This window comes from Podarcis muralis, chromosome 9, assembly GCF_964188315.1.
Source record: "Podarcis muralis chromosome 9, rPodMur119.hap1.1, whole genome shotgun sequence".
Classification (NCBI taxonomy): domain Eukaryota; kingdom Metazoa; phylum Chordata; class Lepidosauria; order Squamata; family Lacertidae; genus Podarcis; species Podarcis muralis.
This window is the reverse complement of record NC_135663.1, coordinates 38212734-38235360: the sequence shown is the minus strand read 5'-3', so window position 1 is coordinate 38235360 and position 22627 is coordinate 38212734. Positions and strand designations below refer to the sequence as shown.

Genomic DNA, 22627 nt, shown 5'->3' with positions numbered 1-22627 from the left:
GTCAAGCGTTTCCCCACTTTATGTGCACAAAGAACTGAAAAAGGAGTTTGGAAAAGTGGGGGGGGGGGGGATTTTACTAAGCTGGTGTGTGTGTGTGTGTGTGTGTGTGTGTGTGTGTGTCTTGGTGGAAATTGCACAGACTGCCTGAATCCCTGAACTGTTTTGCCAAGAAGGCAGGCAGGGAGGAACAGGGATATAGTGAATTCTACCATATTTCTTTCATACAAGGTCACTATTGTTCTCTAAAATGGTCCAACCTCATTTCAGATGCTGTTGGCTGATATACTTTACAACAATCAGAACTTGCACCAGAAGCGTTTATTATTTGTAAGTGTACCTTATAGGAGACACCATGTAGTACAAGTGTTTTGTCTTGGGTTTGCATGTTGTTTAGGGTTGGGAGGGGGCTGTTGCTGCTTTTCATATTAACTTTTGGTATCTTTTAAATTGTGTTGTGATTTATGTGGAAACTGTTTAATTTGGTTGTGTAGTTTTTGATGTTTTATTTATTGCTATGACTACTTTTGCTATGTTTGTAATTGTGTCTTTTTTCATGTTGTAAGCCATTTCGTATTGTAAACCGCCTTGAGCATGGTTTTAACTATGGAAAAGCAGCATATAAATATAATTATGTATGTATATATGTATGTCTTGCAACATGAGCTTTAATAATCAAAAGTAACATGAGCAGCTGCACTATTGTCATGCTTTTCCTTTTATTTTCATTAGAAAGAACAGAAAATCTGCTTCCCCAAAAAAGATTTTAAAAATAGGCAAATATTGCTTTCCAATTTATTTAGGGTTTGTGAATACAAGAAATCGGTATGCCGGGAAATTTTGAAATGACGAATACTTACAGACTGGTTGTCCCGTCTGCTATGTCACCACTGTCAGCTACAAGTTGATTTTTCTCTGCCTCTGGAGGGCTGCTGGGGGCAGCAGTCGTAGGAGACTGAGAAGACAAGGAATCCATGCTACCAGTGGGTGTGCATTCTTTTGGAGGGCTAAGACTGTCACCTGAAGAATGAGTGAGAAATATAGATACTGAAATATACAGAAAGGATACTAAATGAAGGCAAAACACAACACACAGAATACTTGCACAGAAATCTAGGACTCTTTTTGAAACACATTCTAGTGAATGACTTACGACCCTGGCTTAGAATTGGCTTCAGGCGAAATGTAAATTTAACTATTCATGAAACCCCTGCTCACTAAAACTGGAGGAAAATCACGTGTCAGCTTTTCACCCATAAAGATAGCACATGCCACTGACATAACTGTGGCATCATCTGGAGAAAAATGAGTAATGTTCATAATGGCTGTCACCAAACAACTTAAATTTAATATTTAATATCCAAATCCAGCAAATATCAGACATGCAACATTAAATAGGAGCTACAAGCCAGCACACACGCAGGTACATTACTTGATTATTCTTTGGTCAATTATTTCAGTACCCTGAGTGAACAGGCTGCACTGACAGGATTTTGAGGCAGTGTCTGAAGGCATTTAAGGGCAATCAAGAGGTCATTCTATTTGTTCCACATATATATACCCCTTACACCAGCACCAATCTTCCTGGTAATTTCCAAGAAACACAGTAACTATGTGACTACTTACAATAACACAAAACCAAACACACTGATGGAGGGGAAATGATCTGAATATGTCACCCTAGAGTAGCTGATAAGCAAAATTAGCTTGTACTTCAAGGTAACTTTGAGGAGTAGAACAATAGTTTCTGAAATGCTGCATTCAATTTCCAGCCTAATCACACTATGGCACATCAGATCCATTACTTTGCTTTTGTGCATCATACGCTCTGAGCTGCTGATTTTTAGATGCTGCAGTTCCCATTTGCATGGCATGACAAGAGCTCTTGTAGTAAATTAGATTGTGTGATATTCCAACATCTAATTTGCAGGTACACATGTCACAATACGAAACATATTCTAGGAGATTAAGCGGCAATACACTAATCTTTTAGAGTAATTTGCTCATTATTATTATTTTCCAACACAGAGATTAATATTCATATCTTAAAATCATGTTAATGTGCAAATGGCAGCACAAGATTGCTTTTTTCATCCTGGAAACGCACACTGGAAACAAAGAGCTGCATTCTAACTACCACGTGTGGAACACACAGCTCGTGGAAGAGAACTGTCAGAAGAGAGACCAGGCCAAAAATGGATGCATAACAGACCACTTTATTTCCAAGAAAAATCTAAAACAGTAGCATAGGTGGCTGCCTCAGTTCAGACTCAGTGCCACCTATAGGGGGTATAGCGGCCGAAACTCTTTATTAAATGTCTTATCCTGCCCCCTTGAAAAGTCTCTCTAAAGGGATTGGGGGACTCAAAGTAAGGTGGGGTGCAGACGGCTGAGAAAGGAGGAATGGTCTAAAATCTGGTGGTGCCATTTATCACATCGTGCAATTTATGTGATTCCCTTCTCTCCTGGTCCAGCAGCCCACATGCCACACCCCACACTGTTAATTCTTGAAAGGGAGAGGTGACTGGAAAGCCTCCTTGTGTGAGCTTCCTTCTGCTCATAGCAGCATCAGATTTAAGGAACTGTGGGCTGTTCCCCCACACAGGGCGCCAAGACGAGGGGGCACAAAACAATAACAATAAAACCTATATTTACATGGGCACCTAGTGAAAGTACCAAAAGGAATCATTGTGAAGAGAAGAAATATTGGGGGGGTGGGCACCAAAATTTGTCCTTGCTCAGGGTGCCATATTACCGAAGTCCGTCCTTGGATCCAGCTCAATGAAACTAGCACCCGAGGCCCCATTCCAGCAAGGGAGAGCAGTCTTCCATATGCACTGCCATTACGATAGTAATCCAGCACCACATCTTCTGATGCAGATAGAGACATTCACCCTACCTGAGGCAACTAGCTATTGCATATGACCAGGGATTGCAAGCACTCTTAGTTGAAACAAGTCCCAATGACCTTAACAGGACTTCAGGGTAGACAGTAACAGACTGCAGTATTGACACTAGTAGAGCTGGATTGAGACCCTGGTTTTTTGGCTTCAAACAGGGTGGCAGACACGTCATTCAACCCTAATATTCATTAAGCGAAGTATGTAAACGGAATGTAGTCATAACAACATGAACTTGTGGAAAGCTCTTTTTTTTAAAATGCAAAATTTCACAAATATTTTCCAGACCAGTGGCAAAAGAGATACAACTGCAGGTTTTGAGTGTACAGGTTGATAATAATATGTTGCAACCGTGAATGTCAGAATCAGCTGCATTGAGATATCTGGATAAGCTTAAGAAAAGAAGTCACAGAGTATGAAATTTATGTCCCTTTATTAAGTGACATTATGATGCCAAGAACAAAAACCTCTTCCAAAAGGTCAACAGAAGACAGACAACATGAATTAGATTGAGAAGCAAGAAAGACGAATTAGGTTAGAGTGTCGATACAAGTCAAAGCAAATTAATTTACAGTGTGAAGCAGCATGGTTATATCATAACAGCAGCAGACATCAAAAGGGAAGTTCCCCTCTCTTGCAAAGCATTCTCAAATCCTTCAAAAGAAAAGAAAAAACTGCATAGGGGCTGTACCATTCACTCAATAAACGGCTTGCAATTCAGGTCCGGAGAGGAACAACAGCAAAAGCAGATAACTTCTCGTAAAGATTTCCTTTGCTACCTTTTTTCCCAAAGAGAATTGTCGGAAAGCAACTATGTGTAACTCGGATAGTCATTATGGCAGGAATAAAAACCCTACATTGATTCAGGGGTAAATGGAGTGTTAGGAGAGAGTTAGTACCACTGGTGAAGGACATGTGGTGCTCCTTCTGGGGTAGTTTGTCCACCTTTGGTCCCAATCCTGCACTCAGCTCTCACCTGTAGCTCCTAGCAGCAGTCAGCCTGCGACAGCAGCCACAACCCAGGGAAATGGTTTCAATTGGCCAGCTTAACCGGCTGAGGGTAGCCGATGGGTCTCAAACCTTTGGTGAGTTAGAAACTTCCCTTGCAAGTCTTAGGGCTGAAGAGGGTACCAGATATCTAATTCCTTCATCAAGACAAAAAAATTCTTTCCAAATATGGGACTAAGGGGCTCAGTATCTGCAGTACATATTTTAGCTTAATTAGCAATGTCTGTTTTACTTCTTTGATATGCAAAGCCATGGATGAAAAGAAGGTTCTGTTGCACTTTTCTCCCAGGAACATAGTATCTCCTTCTCAAAGGAACATAGTATCCTCAAAGCAATCACCTGAGTCTGGTAAAGTGACCAGGTAGCCATCTGGAGAGGGCAGGTGGCAACCTCCCATTGTACTCATTGTATGAGTCCTGTTGCCTGAACAGGACCAGGTAAAAGTCCTGTTCTTGATAGAGAAATTCCCATTCAGCTGTGAAGATAAAGACCTCTCCTTAAAACCATGGCAGAGCTTCAGGTTGCCCTCTTGTATCTGCTTATACACATTCCTGCTTGTTCCTCATATACACATCAGCTTCCTGCAGACAACCATCTATTACCTGATATTCCCATCTCTACCCCAAACTTGCCTCAGCCTACTTCACAGGAGTACATGGTAACTGGGCAGGGGCTGGAAGCTTAGGTGCTAAAACCACTCATTTCCCACAAGAAGAATGGTCTGCATATGCCTCGGCAGTTTTTGCTGCTTAGGTGCTTCACAAAGGCACTTGCTTCATCTCCTGAAATGTTAGCCTTGTTTCACTCCAAGGCATGTTTGCTCGCTAAGAACCTCTGTTCTATAGTAGGAAGGAATTGCATTACAAGGCAATTGGCTGGCTGCAAGAAGACCGAGCCACGCCTAGCATCTTCAAATAAAAAGAACCTACAGATGTGCATCCTCCTCTTATGTGAACCTCTCATCGAGGCAGCTAAAAATAAAAGGATCAAGAAATCACAATCTCATCAAGTTGTTGAAGAGAGTTCACAGCAGAGTCACAGATATTGTGCCAGGGTGTTAATTTAGACCTCATAATTAAAATGCCAAGATATGATAGATCCGAGGGTTGCCGTATAAAAAGAAATCAGATACAAGCAGAGCAGGGAGAGGAACGCCATGCTAAATTGAGATTAAAATGGCATGCAGGAGCGTTATCAATTAGAAACACACACACACACACACTATCAAACAGAAGGGTGAGCACACAATCCTGATTATCTCAGACAAGAGGAAAATGACAGCGACTTGTTAAAACAAAGGTATTTCGCGATTTCTTGTAATATTATGCAGTATTACTAATAGCTTTTAGTCTGACCTACTGCCTAAATGGGAAACAAAGCACATGCCCCACTTTGCCTCAGAGCTGTAGAGACCAGAATTCTATTTCAGTAGGGAGGTGCAAGGTTCACTCAGCAAGAGGAAGGGCTATGAATGCTATCACAGGGAGCTGGGTAGGGACATGCAAGGACAGAAGCTGGCTGAGAGGAATTTCCTTAAAAAGCTGGATGAAGGCTTCAATCTGCTACTCAACTCAGCAAGAATTTCAGCAACTGCTATTAACCATTCTCTTAATGGCAAATGAGAACCTTTAACCTGTTCCTGTTTTAATATTCCTAAATATATTAATAAGCAGGGGTGCCAAGCATGTAGGCTATTTACAGCTCTCAAGGTACTACTGAGCTTTTATAGCGTCCTCAAAATATCAGGAGTTTAACATCATGGTCTAAAAATAGGCCATTGTTTTGAAACTCTTGGTAAACATAAGCTGTGAAGCCCAATACCTTAATTCAAAATTAGCTAGCAACTTAAAGACAACGAACCAGTTAGCCTTTAAAGAGCCACAACAATGCTGCTGCTGCAACAGGCTAACATTTCTAACCTGTCTAAAATTAATTTAAAATGATACTTCTGACAAAATCAACACCTAACATGATTTTAAAAAATAACTTATGTCACTATAATATACATAAACAAAGCACATACTAATTTCCCACCCAATCTAATATTACAGTGTGCATGTGGCAATTGTGTTTTTTTAAAACACACGAACATGCATAATTTTTTTGAGGGGGGGAATCAGCTATTTTAAGACAGAGTGAAAAAGTACAGGAGGCAAGCAATATCATGTGCATCTATATTTTAAAGCTAGCAGTCTGACAGAGTTGTTCTGCATGTGCTTAGAATTTGTGTTCACAACTTTTGTTTGCACCTTTTATTCATCAATAAATGCAGTTGATTTTAATAAGTTTATCAATATGCTCCATCTGTCTACATAAATCCTAAAATTAAAAACCCTCTAGTTTCATCTCCATGCTAGAAACAATACCATGTACACCAAGCTCATTTTACTTTAAATACAGATATAATTCAACAATGATATAGGGAGAAACAAGACAAAGAGGATGCAATAATTTAAACATTCAAACACCTGTCAAGAACAGCTCATGCCCACAAAGAAACGAAAATGGGTAAGACTGTATGAAAACAACACAAATGCCATCCTTTCTAATCACAACAGATTACACTGGTCAACCACAAATTTGTTGTCTGCGGTTTTTCAGTTGATTTAGGACGAATCTGATGCGCTGAATCCAAAAATCACATTGGTTTTGCTCAATCAGGTCAAGTTTTTGAGCTATGGCCACATGTCGTTTTTTTAACGTTTTTGTTCACATGTACGCTTGTGTGGAGGGACGCGGGTGGCGCTGTGGGTAAAAGCCTCAGCACCTAGGGCTTGCCGATCGAAAGGTCGGCGGTTCGAATCCCCGCGGCGGGGTGCGCTCCCGCTGCTCGGTCCCAGCGCCTGCCAACCTAGCAGTTCGAAAGCACCCCCGGGTGCAAGTAGATAAATAGGGACCGCTTACCAGCGGGAAGGTAAACGGCGTTTCCGTGTGCGGCTCTGGCTTGCCAGAGCAGTGATGTCACGCTGGCCACGTGACCCGGAAGTGTCTGCGGACAGCGCTGGCCCCCGGCCTCTTGAGTGAGATGGGCGCACAACCCCAGAGTCTGGCAAGACTGGCCCGTACGGGCAGGGGTACCTTTACCTTTACCTTACGCTTGTGTGGAGCATTTTAGAAGAAGTTGGTGGGGGTAAAATGCCATGTTGAATAATTGTTTTGATTGGAAATGATTATTTTAATGACAAGAAGTATTCAGGTCCGATAGTTCTGGGTGATTATGTCGAAAAGGGATCAGTTTGAAGTCATAAAACCTCGAAATCTTCCATAAATTGGTGTAGCAAAGCATAAAGTTGCTTACTATGCTTATTTTGGTATTAAACTTGGTGACCAGGATAAAGCCTGGGTGCCACACATGGTGTGCAAGGCATGCACCGAGACTCTACGTGGGTGGACCAATGGCAAGAGGAATCTGAACTTTGGAATTCCCATGGTTTGGAGGGAGCCGACAAACCATGTCACTTACTGCTACTTCTGCGCTTTTGATGTGACTGGGATCAACAGAAAGAACCAGAGCAGCCTCAAGTATCCTGATCTTCAATCAGCACGTCGTCCTGTAGCTCATTGTGATGAAATTCCAGTGCCTATCTTCGGAGAACTTCCTGACATTAGTGACGAAGATGCCTCCAGTGTTGAAGGACATGAAGAAGAAGAAGTGGTTCTTGAAGATGATGCTCCACATCCATTTTCCCAAAAGGAGTTGAATGATCTAGTTCGCGACCTCAGCTTGTCAAAGGACTCTGCCGAACTGTTGGCACCCAGGTTGAAGGGGAAAAACCTCTTCTCTGACAGTGCTCGCATCAGCTTCTTCCGCAACAGGCATCAAGAGTACCTCCGTTTTTTCTCGGAAGAGAAGGACTTGGTGTACTGTGCAGATATTGTGCAGCTTCTGCTCAAGCTTGGAGTGCCACAGTACGAACCCAAAGATTGGAGACTGTTCATTGACAGCAGCAAGCGATCACTGAAATGTGTTCTGCTACACAACGGCAACCAGTTTGCCTCTATACCCCTGGCTCACTCGAGTACACTGAAGGAGAACTATGAAGCGGTGAAGTATGTGCTGGAGAAAATTGGTTATGATCAGCATAAGTGGTTTATTTTGTTGACCTGAAGATGGTGAACTTTTTGTTGGGACAACAGTCTGGCTTCACCAAGTACCCATGTTTTCTGTGCATGTGCGATAGTAGGGACCGTGCTCAGAGTTACACGAAGAAGGACTGGCCTGTGCGGGAGGAATTGGTGCCTTGCAAAGAAAGGAACGTCATCAACAACCCTCTGGTGGACAGAGATAGAATACTCTTCCCACCGCTGCACATCAAGCTCAGCTTAATCAAGCAGTTCACCAAGGCTCTGGACAAGGATGGTGACTGCTTCACTTACTTGTGCCAGGCTTTTCCAGGATTGACCATGGAGAAGTTGAAAGCTGGCATCTTTGACGGTCCTCAGATCCGTCAGCTCATCAGAGATCCAGAGTTCGGAAACTCAATGAACGAAGTGGAACTGGAAGCGTGGAAGGCATTTGTTCTGGTAGTGAAGAACTTTCTTGGCAACAATAAGGCCAGAAACTACGCAGAACTTGTCAAAAACATGCTGACTGCTTTCAGAAACCTGGGCTGCAACATGAGCATCAAGATGCACTACCTATTTTCACATATGGACTGGTTTCCTGAGAACCTGGGTTCAATGAGTGACGAGCAGGGGGAGAGATTTCATCACGACATGAAAGAGATGGAGACCAGGTATCAGGGTCGCTGGCACGCAGTCATGATGGCTGACTACTGTTGGACTCTGTAGTCATTCCATGAGCATTCCAGGAGTTCCAAGAAACGGAAGTTCAAGCCCTGAAGTTTGAAAAATGGTGAATCAACATGCAATTTACGTGTACTTACCTTTATCAATGCCCACCATTCAGTTTACAGTAATTGATGTTTCTATCAGGTAATCAATATATGTTGTTGGAAAAACATTTTTTTCTCTTAAAAACATATTTAGGATGATATGTGTTGACAAAAATCAGCTGATAATGCCACAAAAATGTAATCGATTTTGTCACAAGATCTGATTTTTTTCAAATCAACATAGGAAAAAAACCTGACCTGATGGAGAGAAACAGATGCCATTTCCTGATTCAGCAGTGCAAAAATACCCTAAATCAGTTGTAGAAATCTAGACAACATTCAAAAAGTAAAAAATTGTTGCCCAGTGATCCAACATATCCTGCTTTATCTCTTGGTAGTCAACTGTTTACCTGTTGGCTAGTAGCTGTCAATATTACTACTATTTGCCAGACTGGATTCTGGTCCAGATTTGAGCATTCAAGTACTGTACATTCATTCTCCTAATTCAAGCAAATCTGCTTAACATTTTGGTTCATATCTTCCGTTTATCTTACAATTTTATAATTGTCAACAGAGGTCAAAGAGATTCAGCTTAAAAGAAAACTGAATCCCTTGTTAAGAGGAATGAGAAAGTTCTCCTGAAGTTCCAGATATATACAGTACTAAGTTACAAGAATGTACTCTCCCTGCCTCCTCTCTCCATTTTCCAATTTAAAAAAAGAAAGAAAGAGATAATAGAATTTGTGAAATGGAAAACTACTGTAGATTGCCCTGATGACACAAGATATACTGCAACTCAACTCTGCTGCCAAGATAGAAAATATAATTAACATCTTACTGTCATCCAGCTCAAGACAGAGATTATATACAGCAATGGGCCTCTTATTACGTTGCCCTTGTCTTCTTGATTGTCGTGGTGGGGCATTTGGAGGAGATACCGACACAGGAATTGGCTCGGGGAAAGTGGCATCAGGCAGAGTTTGAAAAATCTGCAAAGAAGAGCACAAAGGGCATTAATTATCTGCTATGAACAGCAACCTGTAAAAATGCAACTGTAAACTATTATCAACTAACATTTGTCTTGGATGCTATTCAGGCATGAAGAAGCCAAAACTATTCTTTGAACATGGGGAGTGTGCCATTATTCTTTTTAAAAAATTAAAAACAAAACCAAATTTATAAATAAGCATAAATACCATCTACACATCAACTGTTCTGCAAATCATTTAATCCACAAACCTAAGTATGTGCAATTGTTCTTGCCAGCTGGCAGGGCCCACAGAAATAAGATTTATGAATCACAAAAGGCAAGGTCACTGGTTCAAAAATTTCACTGGCCCATATATTTTAGCCAAGTCTTTCATAGTAATTATCAAAATGGATGATAGAAACATGAGACAATAGTTTCTTTATAATTTTGCCTTTAATATGATTTGTGGAATCATGTCTTTAATATGATTCCCCACACCTACCAAGTTACTAAACTTTCTCAAATTGGATCATACAAGACACATATTAACTATTGGTACATGAATATAACCCTTGGTTAGCTTCACACAAGCATGAGATACAGGTTTCAAAATCCAGCTGCAGCCAAGGGGCATCCAGCTAATCTCTGTTATGAGTTAAAGGGTTGTAGTTTTGCTAGGCCATTCTGTCCCCCCCCCCCCCATTAGCCCTCTCTTCTGTAGCACGCAGGCAGATCAAAATTTCTTTTTATTGCACGTGTGTGTGTATGTGTGTGTGTGTGTGTAAGTGTGTGTAAGTGTCTGCTGGAAGGGGTCAAAGCGGCTATTAAATGTATGACATTATCAAGTTACTGTTCTCCAATAAAATCAGTGGGGAAAGACGGCATTTTGTCAAGTCTAGGAAGACAGAACTTACATATGCATTTTTGTTTCTGCATACACTTGATTAGATTTCTGTGGGTTTTTTTCCTATTTTCAGGCGTTTACAAATATTTCATTACATCTCATACTGGTGAATGGAATTTCTTTTTAAAAAGCAATTGAAACAAGCAGTCCATGAATAATAAAATATAAATACCACAGCACAATGAATTACAAATGTAAGGACAACAAATAAGGCAGCAGGGTGAGGTGCAACAAATGAGTTTATCAAAAACTGTTGGGTAAAAAAAAATAGTTCAATAAAAACCCACATGCCACACTTGGGAAATAATCAGAAAGCAGTGAAACTACTTTGCAAGTCCAAAATGACTGTCCTAATAATAGCTCAGATGCGCCACTATGTTGTACAGTGGAAGAAAAGCACTAGCCTAGCTACTGTGAAGAGCCACGTCATGGTTCCCAAAGGCATCATAGCAATAACACACAATATTTGACCTTAAAGTACAGAAGATAAAAATAAACACACGTCAGGTCTACTTTGGTATAATCATAGTCCCTGAGCAGCTCAACCTGAAATGCAGCAACAGCAATATCCTGTGACCGACACAAATTTGTAAAACACTAGCTTTCCTTATGAGGACTATGCCATGTTAATAGTAAGAGGTGAACGTCTCCTTTGGGCCTAGGCCAACCAGGTGCCTCCTGACATTTTGAACTACAAGTACCATCAGCTCCAGCCAGCACAGGCTGGTGTTGACAAGGTTCACAGCCCTTGGCTGGGAGGTGGTATTGATTGAGTACTACTCAGTCAACAGGTATTGGTTGAGTACTACTGTAACCAGGTCCAATCCACACTGGAGCATAGGAAACAAAACAGAAAATATGCATTCCACATGCCATCTTAAAAGCCTCTTTGGAACTTATAGAAAACCCTCAGGTTAGTAAAACCCACGCACATTCCAGAACTGAAAGGAAAAAATGATTTCCCAACAACATTTTCAACAGGGAAGGAGATTGTTGCTTTGACTCTGTCCAATTTATATTGCTGCTGCTCGGTGCTGTATGGTTTTAGACTGGGTTCGATATGGCATTTTACTGACTCTTATTGCTTTAAATGGTTTCATTTTTATTCTTACAGTTTTGTTAGCTGCCTTGAGAACCAGGAGAAGAGATATCAATATGAAAAATTAAGAGCTAGCCCACAGAAATGCAAGAGACTGGTTTCTACATAAAATTACCAGCAGGGATATGTGTGAAGTTGCTTTACCTACAGTTCAGTGCTTTAAACTGCACATCCTGTGTACATCAAGGATCTCTTGAATTGAAAATTCAATTATTCAAGGAGTCATTACTACCGTCTTTCATTAGACACTAATGTAATTTAAATATATCTCATAAATTGCAGGTTTCATTCAATCAGGGCAAACTGAAATAATTTAAACATTATGAAAAAATTTCCCCCAAAAAGCTTGAAGTTGGAGTAGGGAGCCTGTGGCCCTCCAAATGTTGGACTCCCAACTCCTATCAGCCCCAACCAATAGTGACGGATGGAGAGAACTGTAGTCTAGCAACATCTTGAAGGGGGGATCCCCCAACTTTGTCCTAGAGTATTTGGTCAGCATAAAATGTTCCAATGGAAGTGTCTCTTAACCCTTGCAAGGTGACATTTTATTCCGCATAACTATTATTAGCATGCAATCAAATTGCTATGTCAGATGTTAAGACACAACTGACTTGCAACATTTCCTAAAATTATGTCGTTTATGTTTAGTGTACCGAACTATAGATATTTTAGCATTCTGGACATAATATATAAAAGGAATCTGCTGTTCATCTTCCTGAAGATCCTGGTGCTTGCAGACCCTTCAGCCACAGTTCACCTTGCCCACCTGCACAATGGCTTGAAATCCACCCCATCCTTTTATTCACACACTCGCACAGCTGTGCCAGTCATCCAAACCAGTCCTGGTTAGAACCCTCAGCTGTCCCCTCTATGCCTTCCAGTGGTAAGTAGGTGAGTAGGTGTAAGGCCACAAAATGAAACAGAGGTTAATGGTTCCAAGTTTAAGGAAAAGAAAAAAGAGTTTCATGTCTAAGTCCTATACACACAATTGTATACTCAGCAGTAAGTGCTATTGGGTTCAATGGAACGTCTCCCACATAAATGTGCATAGGATTGCTGCCAGGGTGCTATGGAACTGACAGAGGCTTTGCATTCATGGGCCCATCAACTCTGCAGAAGTTTTGTTATTTACCAAATCTGTTCTAATTTTCTCGTGTAAACTGAGAGCCAATGTATTATTATAGTGGTTAGAATGGTGAATTAACACCAGGAAGACCTACCTTGAAATGCCCACTCAGCCACAAAAAATACCAAGTGACCTTAGCCCAGTTATTCTTTCTCAGGCAAACCTACCTCAGAGGGTTGCTGTGAAGATAAAGGAGGGGATCATGCATACCACCCTGAGGTCTTTGTAGGAAGGAAGGATAAGTGATTGGTGTGCTAGGATTGCATAACATGCAACTGAGTTTTGGGGAGTAATTCACCTGGTTATAGAATGATAATCTATACCGAGAAAGGAATATTAATACAGTGGTACCTCAGGTTACATACGCTTCAGGTTACATACGCTTCAGGTTACACACCCAGAAATAGTGAAAACAAAAAAATTCCTTCCAGTAGCACCTTAAAGACCAACTAAGTTAGTTCTTGGTATGAGCTTTCGTGTGCATGCACACTTCTTCAGATACACTGTATCTGAAGAAGTGTGCATGCACACGAAAGCTCATACCAAGAACTAACTTAGTTGGTCTTTAAGGTGCTACTGGAAGGAATTTTTTTGTTTTGACTATGGCAGACCAACACGGCTACCTATCTGTAACCAGAAATAGTGCTTCAGGTTAAGAACTTTGCTTCAGGATAAGAACAGAAATCAGGCTCCGGCAGCGCAGCGGCAGCAGGAGGCCCCATTAGCTAAAGTGGTGCTTCAGGTTAAGAACAGTTTCAAGTTAAGAACGGACCTCCGGAACGAATTAAGTACTTAACCCGAGGTACCACTGTATTATTATTATTATTATTATTATTCAGAAACCAACAGAGTTAATTTAAAAAGAAAAGGGGAAAAACCTGCCAGGTACCTTCAGATTACTTTTCTCTCTCTAAGAAGACTGCAAAAATAGAAACAGGACAGAGATCCTGCTCACTGGTGCACACCATTCCAGCTCTAATGCAGTTCTCCCCAGCTGTCAGAGAGATGTCTCACAGGAAAGTCAGGAGTTCAGAAAGTATGTATTACTCCCAGCAATTCCTCAAAATACTTCCCTAGCATTTTTTCCTGCCTCCTACCCTTTGATTTTAACTCTTGCCAAAATCTACAGATTACAGAAGCTTTCCTCAATCTGGTCCATTCCAGATGCTTTAGGCTACAACTCCCAACAGCTTCTGTCAGCAGTGGCTGTGGCTGATGAGAGTTGAAATCCAAAACATCTGGACAGTAAGAGGTTCAGGAATGCTGTGCTAAGCATGTGTAGAATGACATGTAGGTGGAGTTCATCATGTGCCATTACACTGCGTATGTTTGTGCAGAATGGGTTTAAGTATAGAAAAGCTACTATAACGTTACACTATAACTATACACTATAGCTTTCCCCATTATCATTAGAAAAAGACATTAGAAGCAGGATGGTCAGTTATAAAACTGTATTTAAAAAAACCCAACACCAAGGTTAAAACATAATGTATGCTCTTTTATCATGCGTATTTTACACATTCGTTAACTCAGCCTTTTCTAAAAATAGCACTCTTAGCAAAAAGGCAGCGACTTCCTCTGTATCCTGATCATGTCCCACATTTAACAATTCATGACACGAACATTCCTGATAGTATGCACTGGACTGCTGTCATTTGAAGAATAGGAGGCAGAGTTAAGCATGCTGGGATTGAAATGTAAACACCTGTCAATGACATGAGCAAATACAATGGAGTCATCCAGTATTCTCCACTGCTGCCTAAATAGCAAGAATATTAAAAAGAGTGCCAGTTCTGTCAAGCCACAGACAGAACAGAACAAATCTGCTTTTCCTGGCAATTAATGAAGAAATGTACACAATCCTATTCTACAAACTTTCAGTGTTATATTAAGTCAGAGATGAGTAAACATATATTTTAGACAAGTAGTGGCTACATTCTTCCTCTACCTACAAAGGAAGGAAAAGAAAAAATACTGCTTAACAAACCTTTAGCTGTGTACAGATAAACCTAAGAATAGCTAACACAGAGTAAATGAGCTATTATTTTGCTTAACCCCCTTGTTTTATCTTTGTTACCTGGAAATGGGGAAAATACACATTGCTGAGATGCCCATATTTCATTTTGTAGAAAAGCAAACATGAGAATTGAAAACAAATTGTGTTCTCTTAGTTACTTAAAAGTAGTCAGTTGCAAGAGGGCTATTCAAGCTCATGCACTTAGTCTAATTCTCCCCCCCCCCCCCGACTGTTACATCCATCCTAGTCATTGCATTATCTCCTTTATTATTTCCTTTATGCATCTAGTCAAGACTATAAACTTTAAAAAGGGCCATCATCATCATATTATTATGAACAAAGGGCACAATCCAGCCAAAGCTAAGCATTTTCACTGACCCCTGAATTTAAGGACAGATCTAAGCACATGGCTTGACCTAAATCTATGGAATATAAAAACTTTGGTTGAAACATTTAATAATGTAGCTCTCAACTGACAGCTTCTAAGAACCACCATAGGAATGGGTCACATACCTGTTTTTGAATGAAAATGTGTGTAAACACACATATGTGTGTGCAGAGTGAAATTTTGGTGAACCATCTAGAGTACATGGGGCTTTGCTGATGCGAAATGGCGACTGGCTGTACTTGACAAAGGCAGGAACTGCATGACAGAGGCCCTACCTCCCAAAAGGTTGCTACCTGCCTTCAAATGGCAGGTGGAGACAACAACCCACCCCGCAAACTGAATACTGGGAATAGGAAAACAGGGGTGTTTGCTGGAGCAACAGAAGCTAATGATTAATCTACCTTGGAGGTCTTCATCAGAGGACTCAGATTGGAGTGCCCCCACCCCAATGTGTTCAATTTTTCTTTTGTTCATAGAAAAGCTACAAAATACAGAAGGTTCAGAAAAGGGGTTCTGAATAGCTGATTTCCCCCCAATACCAAGAATTATGCAGTAAGATTTTTCAAAAATACTGTTGCATTGTTTGCATCCTAATTCATACTTTTTAAAAGTATATAACAGAATTCTCCTCAGAGTCTTCATGTGCCATCTTCAAAGACTAAACATATGCAAAAATGAAAAAGAAAAAAGTACCATATTGAGTCTTAGCAGCCAGCACAAAAGGGAGTAGTAATAATCTGTATTCACTTTCTTATTCTTGCTTCCGTTTGTCTACTAAAAAGTCTATGACGTTCTCTGTTTTAAACAGCAGGAGAACAGCTGTCTATTCCATTTGGAAATTTTATATTTGAATCCAGAAGATGTATTCCAAAATGATCTATGGTATATGAGAATTGAAAAAGCATGCTGTGTGTGGATGTTAGAATTTATAATTTGTATTGCAATGTTTTGGCAGCTTGTTTTGAAACTGAAAGATTCTCTCAAACCATGTTGATTTACACCGTACATTTATTCTTGTTTCCCAAAAATGCATAATACTGAGTAGATCTCAGATGTACGAGAGGCAGATGCTCTCAAACACAAGTAAGTGCACGACCATCTTAGAATTTATATGATACCACTCACTGGAAGAAGAAAGAAACAGAGCACAAATCACCTTACTCACTGAGGATATGTGGAAAGGACAAATAGAAATGGTTTTACAAGAAGGCTTAAATTAAGAAAAAATTAAAATGTATTTGAAGAATCACCTTCTTTGTTATTTTAAATAAGAAGACTGGCTAGAGATGTGCTGGGGTGCTATAGGACAGTCTTGCACAATATTTTCTCCCACACAGGGAATGTACCTAATTAAGGTAACAACTTGACCCAGTGAGAATGAGTTGGTCAGTATGCTGGCTATATAGCTAGTTGGTATATTAACATAGTTGGCCGAGTTCTTAGACATGTACTACCCTCTAGTGGAAATCCACACTTTATTCCCAGATTCTGTTTTATTGCCAAGGATTTTTTTTGTCCCTTAATTTCAAATGGATGTAGTGTAAGGGAGTATATGGGGAGGCACTGGGGAGTAGCACAGTGTATTGGAGGAAGTAGACTTAAGATATCTGTAACCTTTCTCTTGTTCCACCTCTGCACCTAGCTCTTTGTTTACAAAGCTTCCTGCTTATTTGTCTTCGGCTCGTTCGAAATGTCATGTCGCTTCAAAACAAACATCTATCATTCACAATACAGATCTGGAATAAAGCTGTCCCAGCATATAATATGGAGATCTGGCTAGGTGATAAAGACAGTGGCAGTCATTCCTTAAAAGCCTTCTTTGTATTCATTGGTACTGATAACTTCTGGCTGGTCATGAATCTCCCCTTTTTGGAATGAGGTACTTGAGAGTGGTGGCTAGTCAGTTTAGGTATTAGACATTTAGAAGAGACCCATTATCTTGATCAATTTCAGTCTGATTTTAGGTCCTAAAACGGTCTTCACTCTGACAGATGATTTTCTCTATAGGATGAGTAAAACCCTTTTGATTCTGCTAGATCTCTTGGGAGACATGATGTTGCAGCAGTCCCGCAGATATGCATTCTATCCCCAACATTTATATTAAGTTGCCGGGCAAAGTCATCAGGAGACTTAAGAGTTGGGAGCCATCAACACCTATTTTCTTGTCATCTGAATTAGATGAGGCAATGCAGATTCTGGATTGGTGTCTGGCCACTGTATTGGCTGAATGAGGGCTAATAAATGGAAGCTAAATCCTGTTAAGAGACCAAGATACTTGTTGTTGTTGTTGTTTAGTCGTTTAGTCGTGTCTTCGTGACCCCATGGACCAGAGCACACCAGGCACTCCTGTCTTCCACTGCCTCCCGCAGTTTGGTCAGACCAAGATACTATAAACTGTTAAATTCCCCTTGAAATTACAGGTCTGTAAGTCTGAGGATACTTGTGGACTCTACCTTGTCCTTGGAAACCCAAGTGCCAGCAGTGGTATGGCGTGCATTTTCCCAGATACAGATGTTCCTGGACAGGGATAGCCAAAGTAATTCATGTTCTGGTTAGATTACTTTAATGCAGGCTATGCAGGATGCCCTTGAAGGTGACTCGAAAACTGCAGCAAAATGCATCAGCTTGGCTTTTGAGTGGAGTCACAAGCCCAAACCATATTGTACTTATCCTTAACAATCTACACGGGCTGTCAATGTGTTCTTGGTCTGAATTAAAGATGCTGCAGGTGACTTGCAAAGCCCTGAACACTTGGGATGCAAGTACTTTAAGAAGTATCTCTCCCTGTGTAGTCCTGCCTGAGAGTTAAGATCAGCCAGGGGAACTCCTTTGCAACCCACCATTGCGAGCAGCACGTCTGGTGGTGAGCAGGACTTCTCCATGATGGCACCCTGAGCTTAAAACATGGCTTTTTGCATAAGCGTTCAGAAATGTGAACTGATGTCCACAATGACTTTGATATAATATTTGTGATTTTATTAACACTGACAGTCTTTTTAAGAGGAGAATGTAAATAATTTATTTATAAATGAATAAATTGCTGTTTTGTAAAAGCTACTTATTGTTGCAACCTGCTTCCAGGGGCATTTCTGGTGGTAAAGTTATGTATACATTTTAATATAAATAAATAAATATGAACCCGTCTTCAGATCTATTGAGAGAGAGAGAGACTTTCCTGTCTCTAATTTCCTTAAACGTGGGAAAGGGGGGGGGGGGGGTTATTCCTTCTTTCCTGCATAGTTATTTTGAGAATATGTCAGTATTCTTATAAAAGCAAATGGGCTTTTGTATTACAAAAAAAGGTTTAACAGATAAAGCGTTCTAAAACTACTTAACCACGCTTTTAAGCTTTCAGGTTTGACCCAGCATGTCTGCTGTAAAGTATTATACTGAAACCACATGAGGAAGATATAAGAATACTGATGTTTTATACTGTAAAGTCCTTTCCTTGTGAAGGAACTATTATAGTAACAATGTCTAACATAAAGAGGATGTGGAAAACCTGGTTAATGTGTTTTATGTGCATGATCATTTTGTAGATAATTACCACCACATACTGTAGCATGCATATATTTAAAGGAAGAAAGGCCATCTCTTTCTCCCTTTCCAATGGCCCCTCAGGTTTTGCAGACTCTGATGGCCCAATATACTAAGCATGATTGAAAACCAAGACCATGTTTCCTTGATCTGATTTTAACATTCCGTATTCAATATTCAAAAAGCAACTGAAAGTGTAGACAAGGTGTGTTGTTTTTTTTTTGCGGTCTCAGTTTTCATTTACTTCAGTAGTCAAAGTTATGTGGATAATCTATACAATTTGGAAATATCTGAAAAGACCTAAGATTAAGTAAAAGGCTATCGTATTTCAAAAGAATTTAGGATAGTGTCAGAAGTTGCTGGATTGGCAGCTGCCCCATGTGGAGAGTTACTGAACTGCAGGTGGCAGCTTCTCTGAAATACCTTCAGGGCCTGAGCTGACTCTACCCACCTAAGCGACCCACCTGGGAAGTATAAAAGGCTTCAGATGAGCACTACATGAGCACTGGTGTGAACACAAAGTAGTCTTAAAACATATACTTCGCTCAATTCAAATGAGCTTTGGTGATCCTTCTTTAGTGCTGACAACTGATCTGTCTGAAGGCTTCTTGCTTGCCTCAAGATCCTGACACATAAATGCCTACACACACCCTTATTTTTTCCTATCTAACACAAGAGGTATGGAATTTGTGGATTTAACAAATCATCTTAAGGTGAAAACTTCAGAATAAACTATTATGATCTCAGTTTCAACCAATCCGTACTCAGTCAGGCCCACCGTAAATACGTTTTGCCACTCTTTAGTACTGGTGTAGCTCTGTGGTTAACAACATGTCTGATAAGCTAAATATCTTTGGTTAAAATTTTAACTGGGCCGTTAAGCCACTCCACAACTTCTTAAACCCTTCACCAACAGTTCCTATCTGTAATATGAAGTTAATATTGTTGAGCTCATGTAGATGTCATAAGTATTAGTGACACGATGCATGTGAAGTTTGATTAAGAATAAACTAGATTTCTTTCCTACCATGAATTTATTAGCTAGTCTCTTGCATCTTTCCCAATAATAAAAGATACTTGTCTTAGAATGTCAAGAGTAAGTAGAGTTCCTTTTGCATGGGAGCTAAAGTGCAGCCTCTGAAAAATCCATTTGCCTCTACTGCCACCTCTCTGATTTTACTGTCTGGGAAAATAAAATTAATTTTTAAAAAGAAAACATTTCTAGACTGCATTGATGTGGTGCTTCTATAGACATCTGTCTGCCAGTTTGCCTATAATGAATCTAGCCGAGTCTCCACCATACCAAAAGCAAGCTTTTTGCCAGTCTGGAAAGCAGCAGGAGTGTGTGTGTGGGAGAGAAGAGTCAGACAAATAAGCAGACACTTTCTGGCAAGTGCAGAAGTGGTGGCAGAAATATAAAAGCAATTCAAAATATTAAAGTAAAATATAACTTATATTTCTCAGAACCCTGAGGAAAGTATGAAGACTGAGCAATAGAAGTCAATACTGTACACATGTTTTCATTCTCATTTCCCTGGATTTTTATTTTTTGGAATGAAGATAAAAATACTAAGACTACAACCTTAAGCATAAAGTCAACATTAATTTCCTAAAGCAAAAGCAAGAAGTCAGGGGGGGGGGGGGAACCCTCTGCAGTCATTTACATAAATGGTGAGTTAGGAAGGCAATATGGATACAAAGGGACCAATGGCAATGGCTTATGAGTCCTTTCTTTGCTATAGCTGCCACTCAAAAGTTTTCAAGCAATGCTTACAAATGTTTAATGGACTAAGTAATGGTGTAAAACTTGCTGTTGCACAATTCACTATTCTATTGTGCATTGATTAGAATAGATTGGTATGTGTTTTGAATAAACACACTTCCAATTCAAGCATGTAAACATGCGTCAACCTGGGCACCTCAGTCAACTATTTTATTTAGTTCTGTTTCATTTATATGCTGCTTTTTTTGTCCATGGAATTCAAAGCAGTGCACAGGGTTCTCTGGGATTCTCCTATCTAGGCATTGATCAGAACCAGACTTAGATTCAATGAGGTTATTGCATCAAGGGCTTTCAGACCATACCCTGGCATCTTTCTATATGGGCAACAAGTTTCCTTGCCTTTAACATGAGGGAAAGGTTTCTCGTCAATTTGACAATAGAGAATATTTCTGAAATTCAGTGCTTGCCCTCAAAGCTTCTGACATATGAAATACTGAGAAGGCATCAAGAGTTTTATTGCAATGGCACACAATGTACTCCAAAGCCCATACTGGGGAAAGGGGCAGTTTAAAAGTTCCTAAGAGGCAAGCATGTTCCTGCCTTGAGAACTAAAGGTAAAGGTACCTCTGACCGTTAGGTCCAGTTGTGGACAACTCTGGGGTTGCAGGCTCATCTCGCTCTATAGGCCAAGGGAGCTGGCGTTCGTCTGCAGACAGCTTCTGGGTCATGTGTCCAGCATGACTAAGCCGCTTCTGGCGAACCAGAGCAGCGCACGGAAACGCTGTTTACCTTCCCGCCAGAGCGGTACCTATTTATCTACTTGCACTTGACGTGCTTTTGAACTGCTAGGTGGGCAGGAGCTGGGACCGAGCAATGGGAGCTCACCCCATTGCGGGGATTCGAACTGCTGACCTTCCGATCGGCAAGCCCTAGGCTCAGTGGTTTAGACCACAGCGCCACCTGAGCTTGAGCACTAGGAAGCACTAAATTCACTTGGGTCCAATTGGGCAGCATGGGAGAAAAGCTGAAGCAGTGGATACTGAGAACTAATGAGCCAGAAATGAATGAGGTTCTATAAAGTCACATGTGAGTAAAATGGGAGATTGTAGTAGGGAGGGCGTGGTAGGGAGAAAATGGAAGTGAACAGTTTAGAGAAAATGAAAGGTTGCAGAACTGAAGTGCTTTAGGCATAAACAGACCCTATTGAAAAGGGGGTGGCATTTAATGGTGTTGGACTTCTTTCAAATTTTGATATTATTTGAAGAGCTAGTATTACTATCTTACACAAGTAACACAAGAAATAAGACAATATCATGAACATGGAATAAAATCAGTGTGAGGCACCTGTCCAAGAAGCCCATTACACCCCTTTGCAAGACATTCCATTCACTCTTCCACCAGTTTCCTGGGTTTCCTCTCCAACAGTTTGCCCACTAATCATTTGTAATGCTCACTGAACAATTCCACCCCCTAAAGTTTTTTGGGGGGACTTCTACAAACCTTTTCCCCAAGCTAGCAGATACCTTTTGTGTGGATGATATTATTTTGACAAGAAAAAACAGCAATCAGTCTGAACATAGGAACACGTTATACCTCATGTTGCTAAATAAATATTTAAAAAGACAGTACATTACATATTGTGGAATAAAAGCAAAATCCTCCCTGTTTCTCCCCATTTACCTTATCATGGTTTTCAATTAGGATCTCCACTACAATATTCTGAAACTTCAGGTCCATGAGGGCAGCCACAGTTTCTTCCTGTGGTCGCATTAATGTTGGTCCAAACACTACTCCTAAATTTGCTACAGTCATGAGATTCTTCTTGGCATGCTTTGAAACGCTTTTGAAGAACAAAAAGAAAAAGAGCATTCAAAATTATGAAGTTATAAAGCAGATCTTTCAAGGTGGGCGGGGGGAGATTTCCCTAGCTGAACTTGTATTCCCCACTTTTCTTTCCAAGTTTTGAAATAGAACAAAACCTGATAGTTACATTCTAAAACCAAATGAATCTGAAGATACACCAATACATTAGACTCTCACAAGGAAGCAGTGTGAAGCCAATTTAAATTTACCAATGAATCTACAAAGATCTACAAAAAAAACCCTCTCTTTACCTTTGATCA

General features: G+C 40.4%; 1 protein-coding gene across 4 annotated transcripts in view; it reads right to left on the bottom strand.

Annotated features, from left to right (window-relative positions):
• Nucleotides 1-22627, bottom strand: part of ARHGAP10 (Rho GTPase activating protein 10) — a 106429-nt gene that overhangs the window by 18172 nt on the left and 65630 nt on the right. For all 4 annotated transcript variants that reach the window (XM_077934089.1, XM_028745222.2, XM_028745220.2 and 1 more), the window contains exons 18-20: nucleotides 22185-22344; nucleotides 9579-9729; nucleotides 858-1017 (exon numbers count right to left, since the gene is read on the bottom strand). In XM_077934089.1, coding sequence (XP_077790215.1) covers nucleotides 858-1017; nucleotides 9579-9729; nucleotides 22185-22344 — 471 coding nt within the window. The remainder of the gene's footprint in view (nucleotides 1-857; nucleotides 1018-9578; nucleotides 9730-22184; nucleotides 22345-22627) is intronic.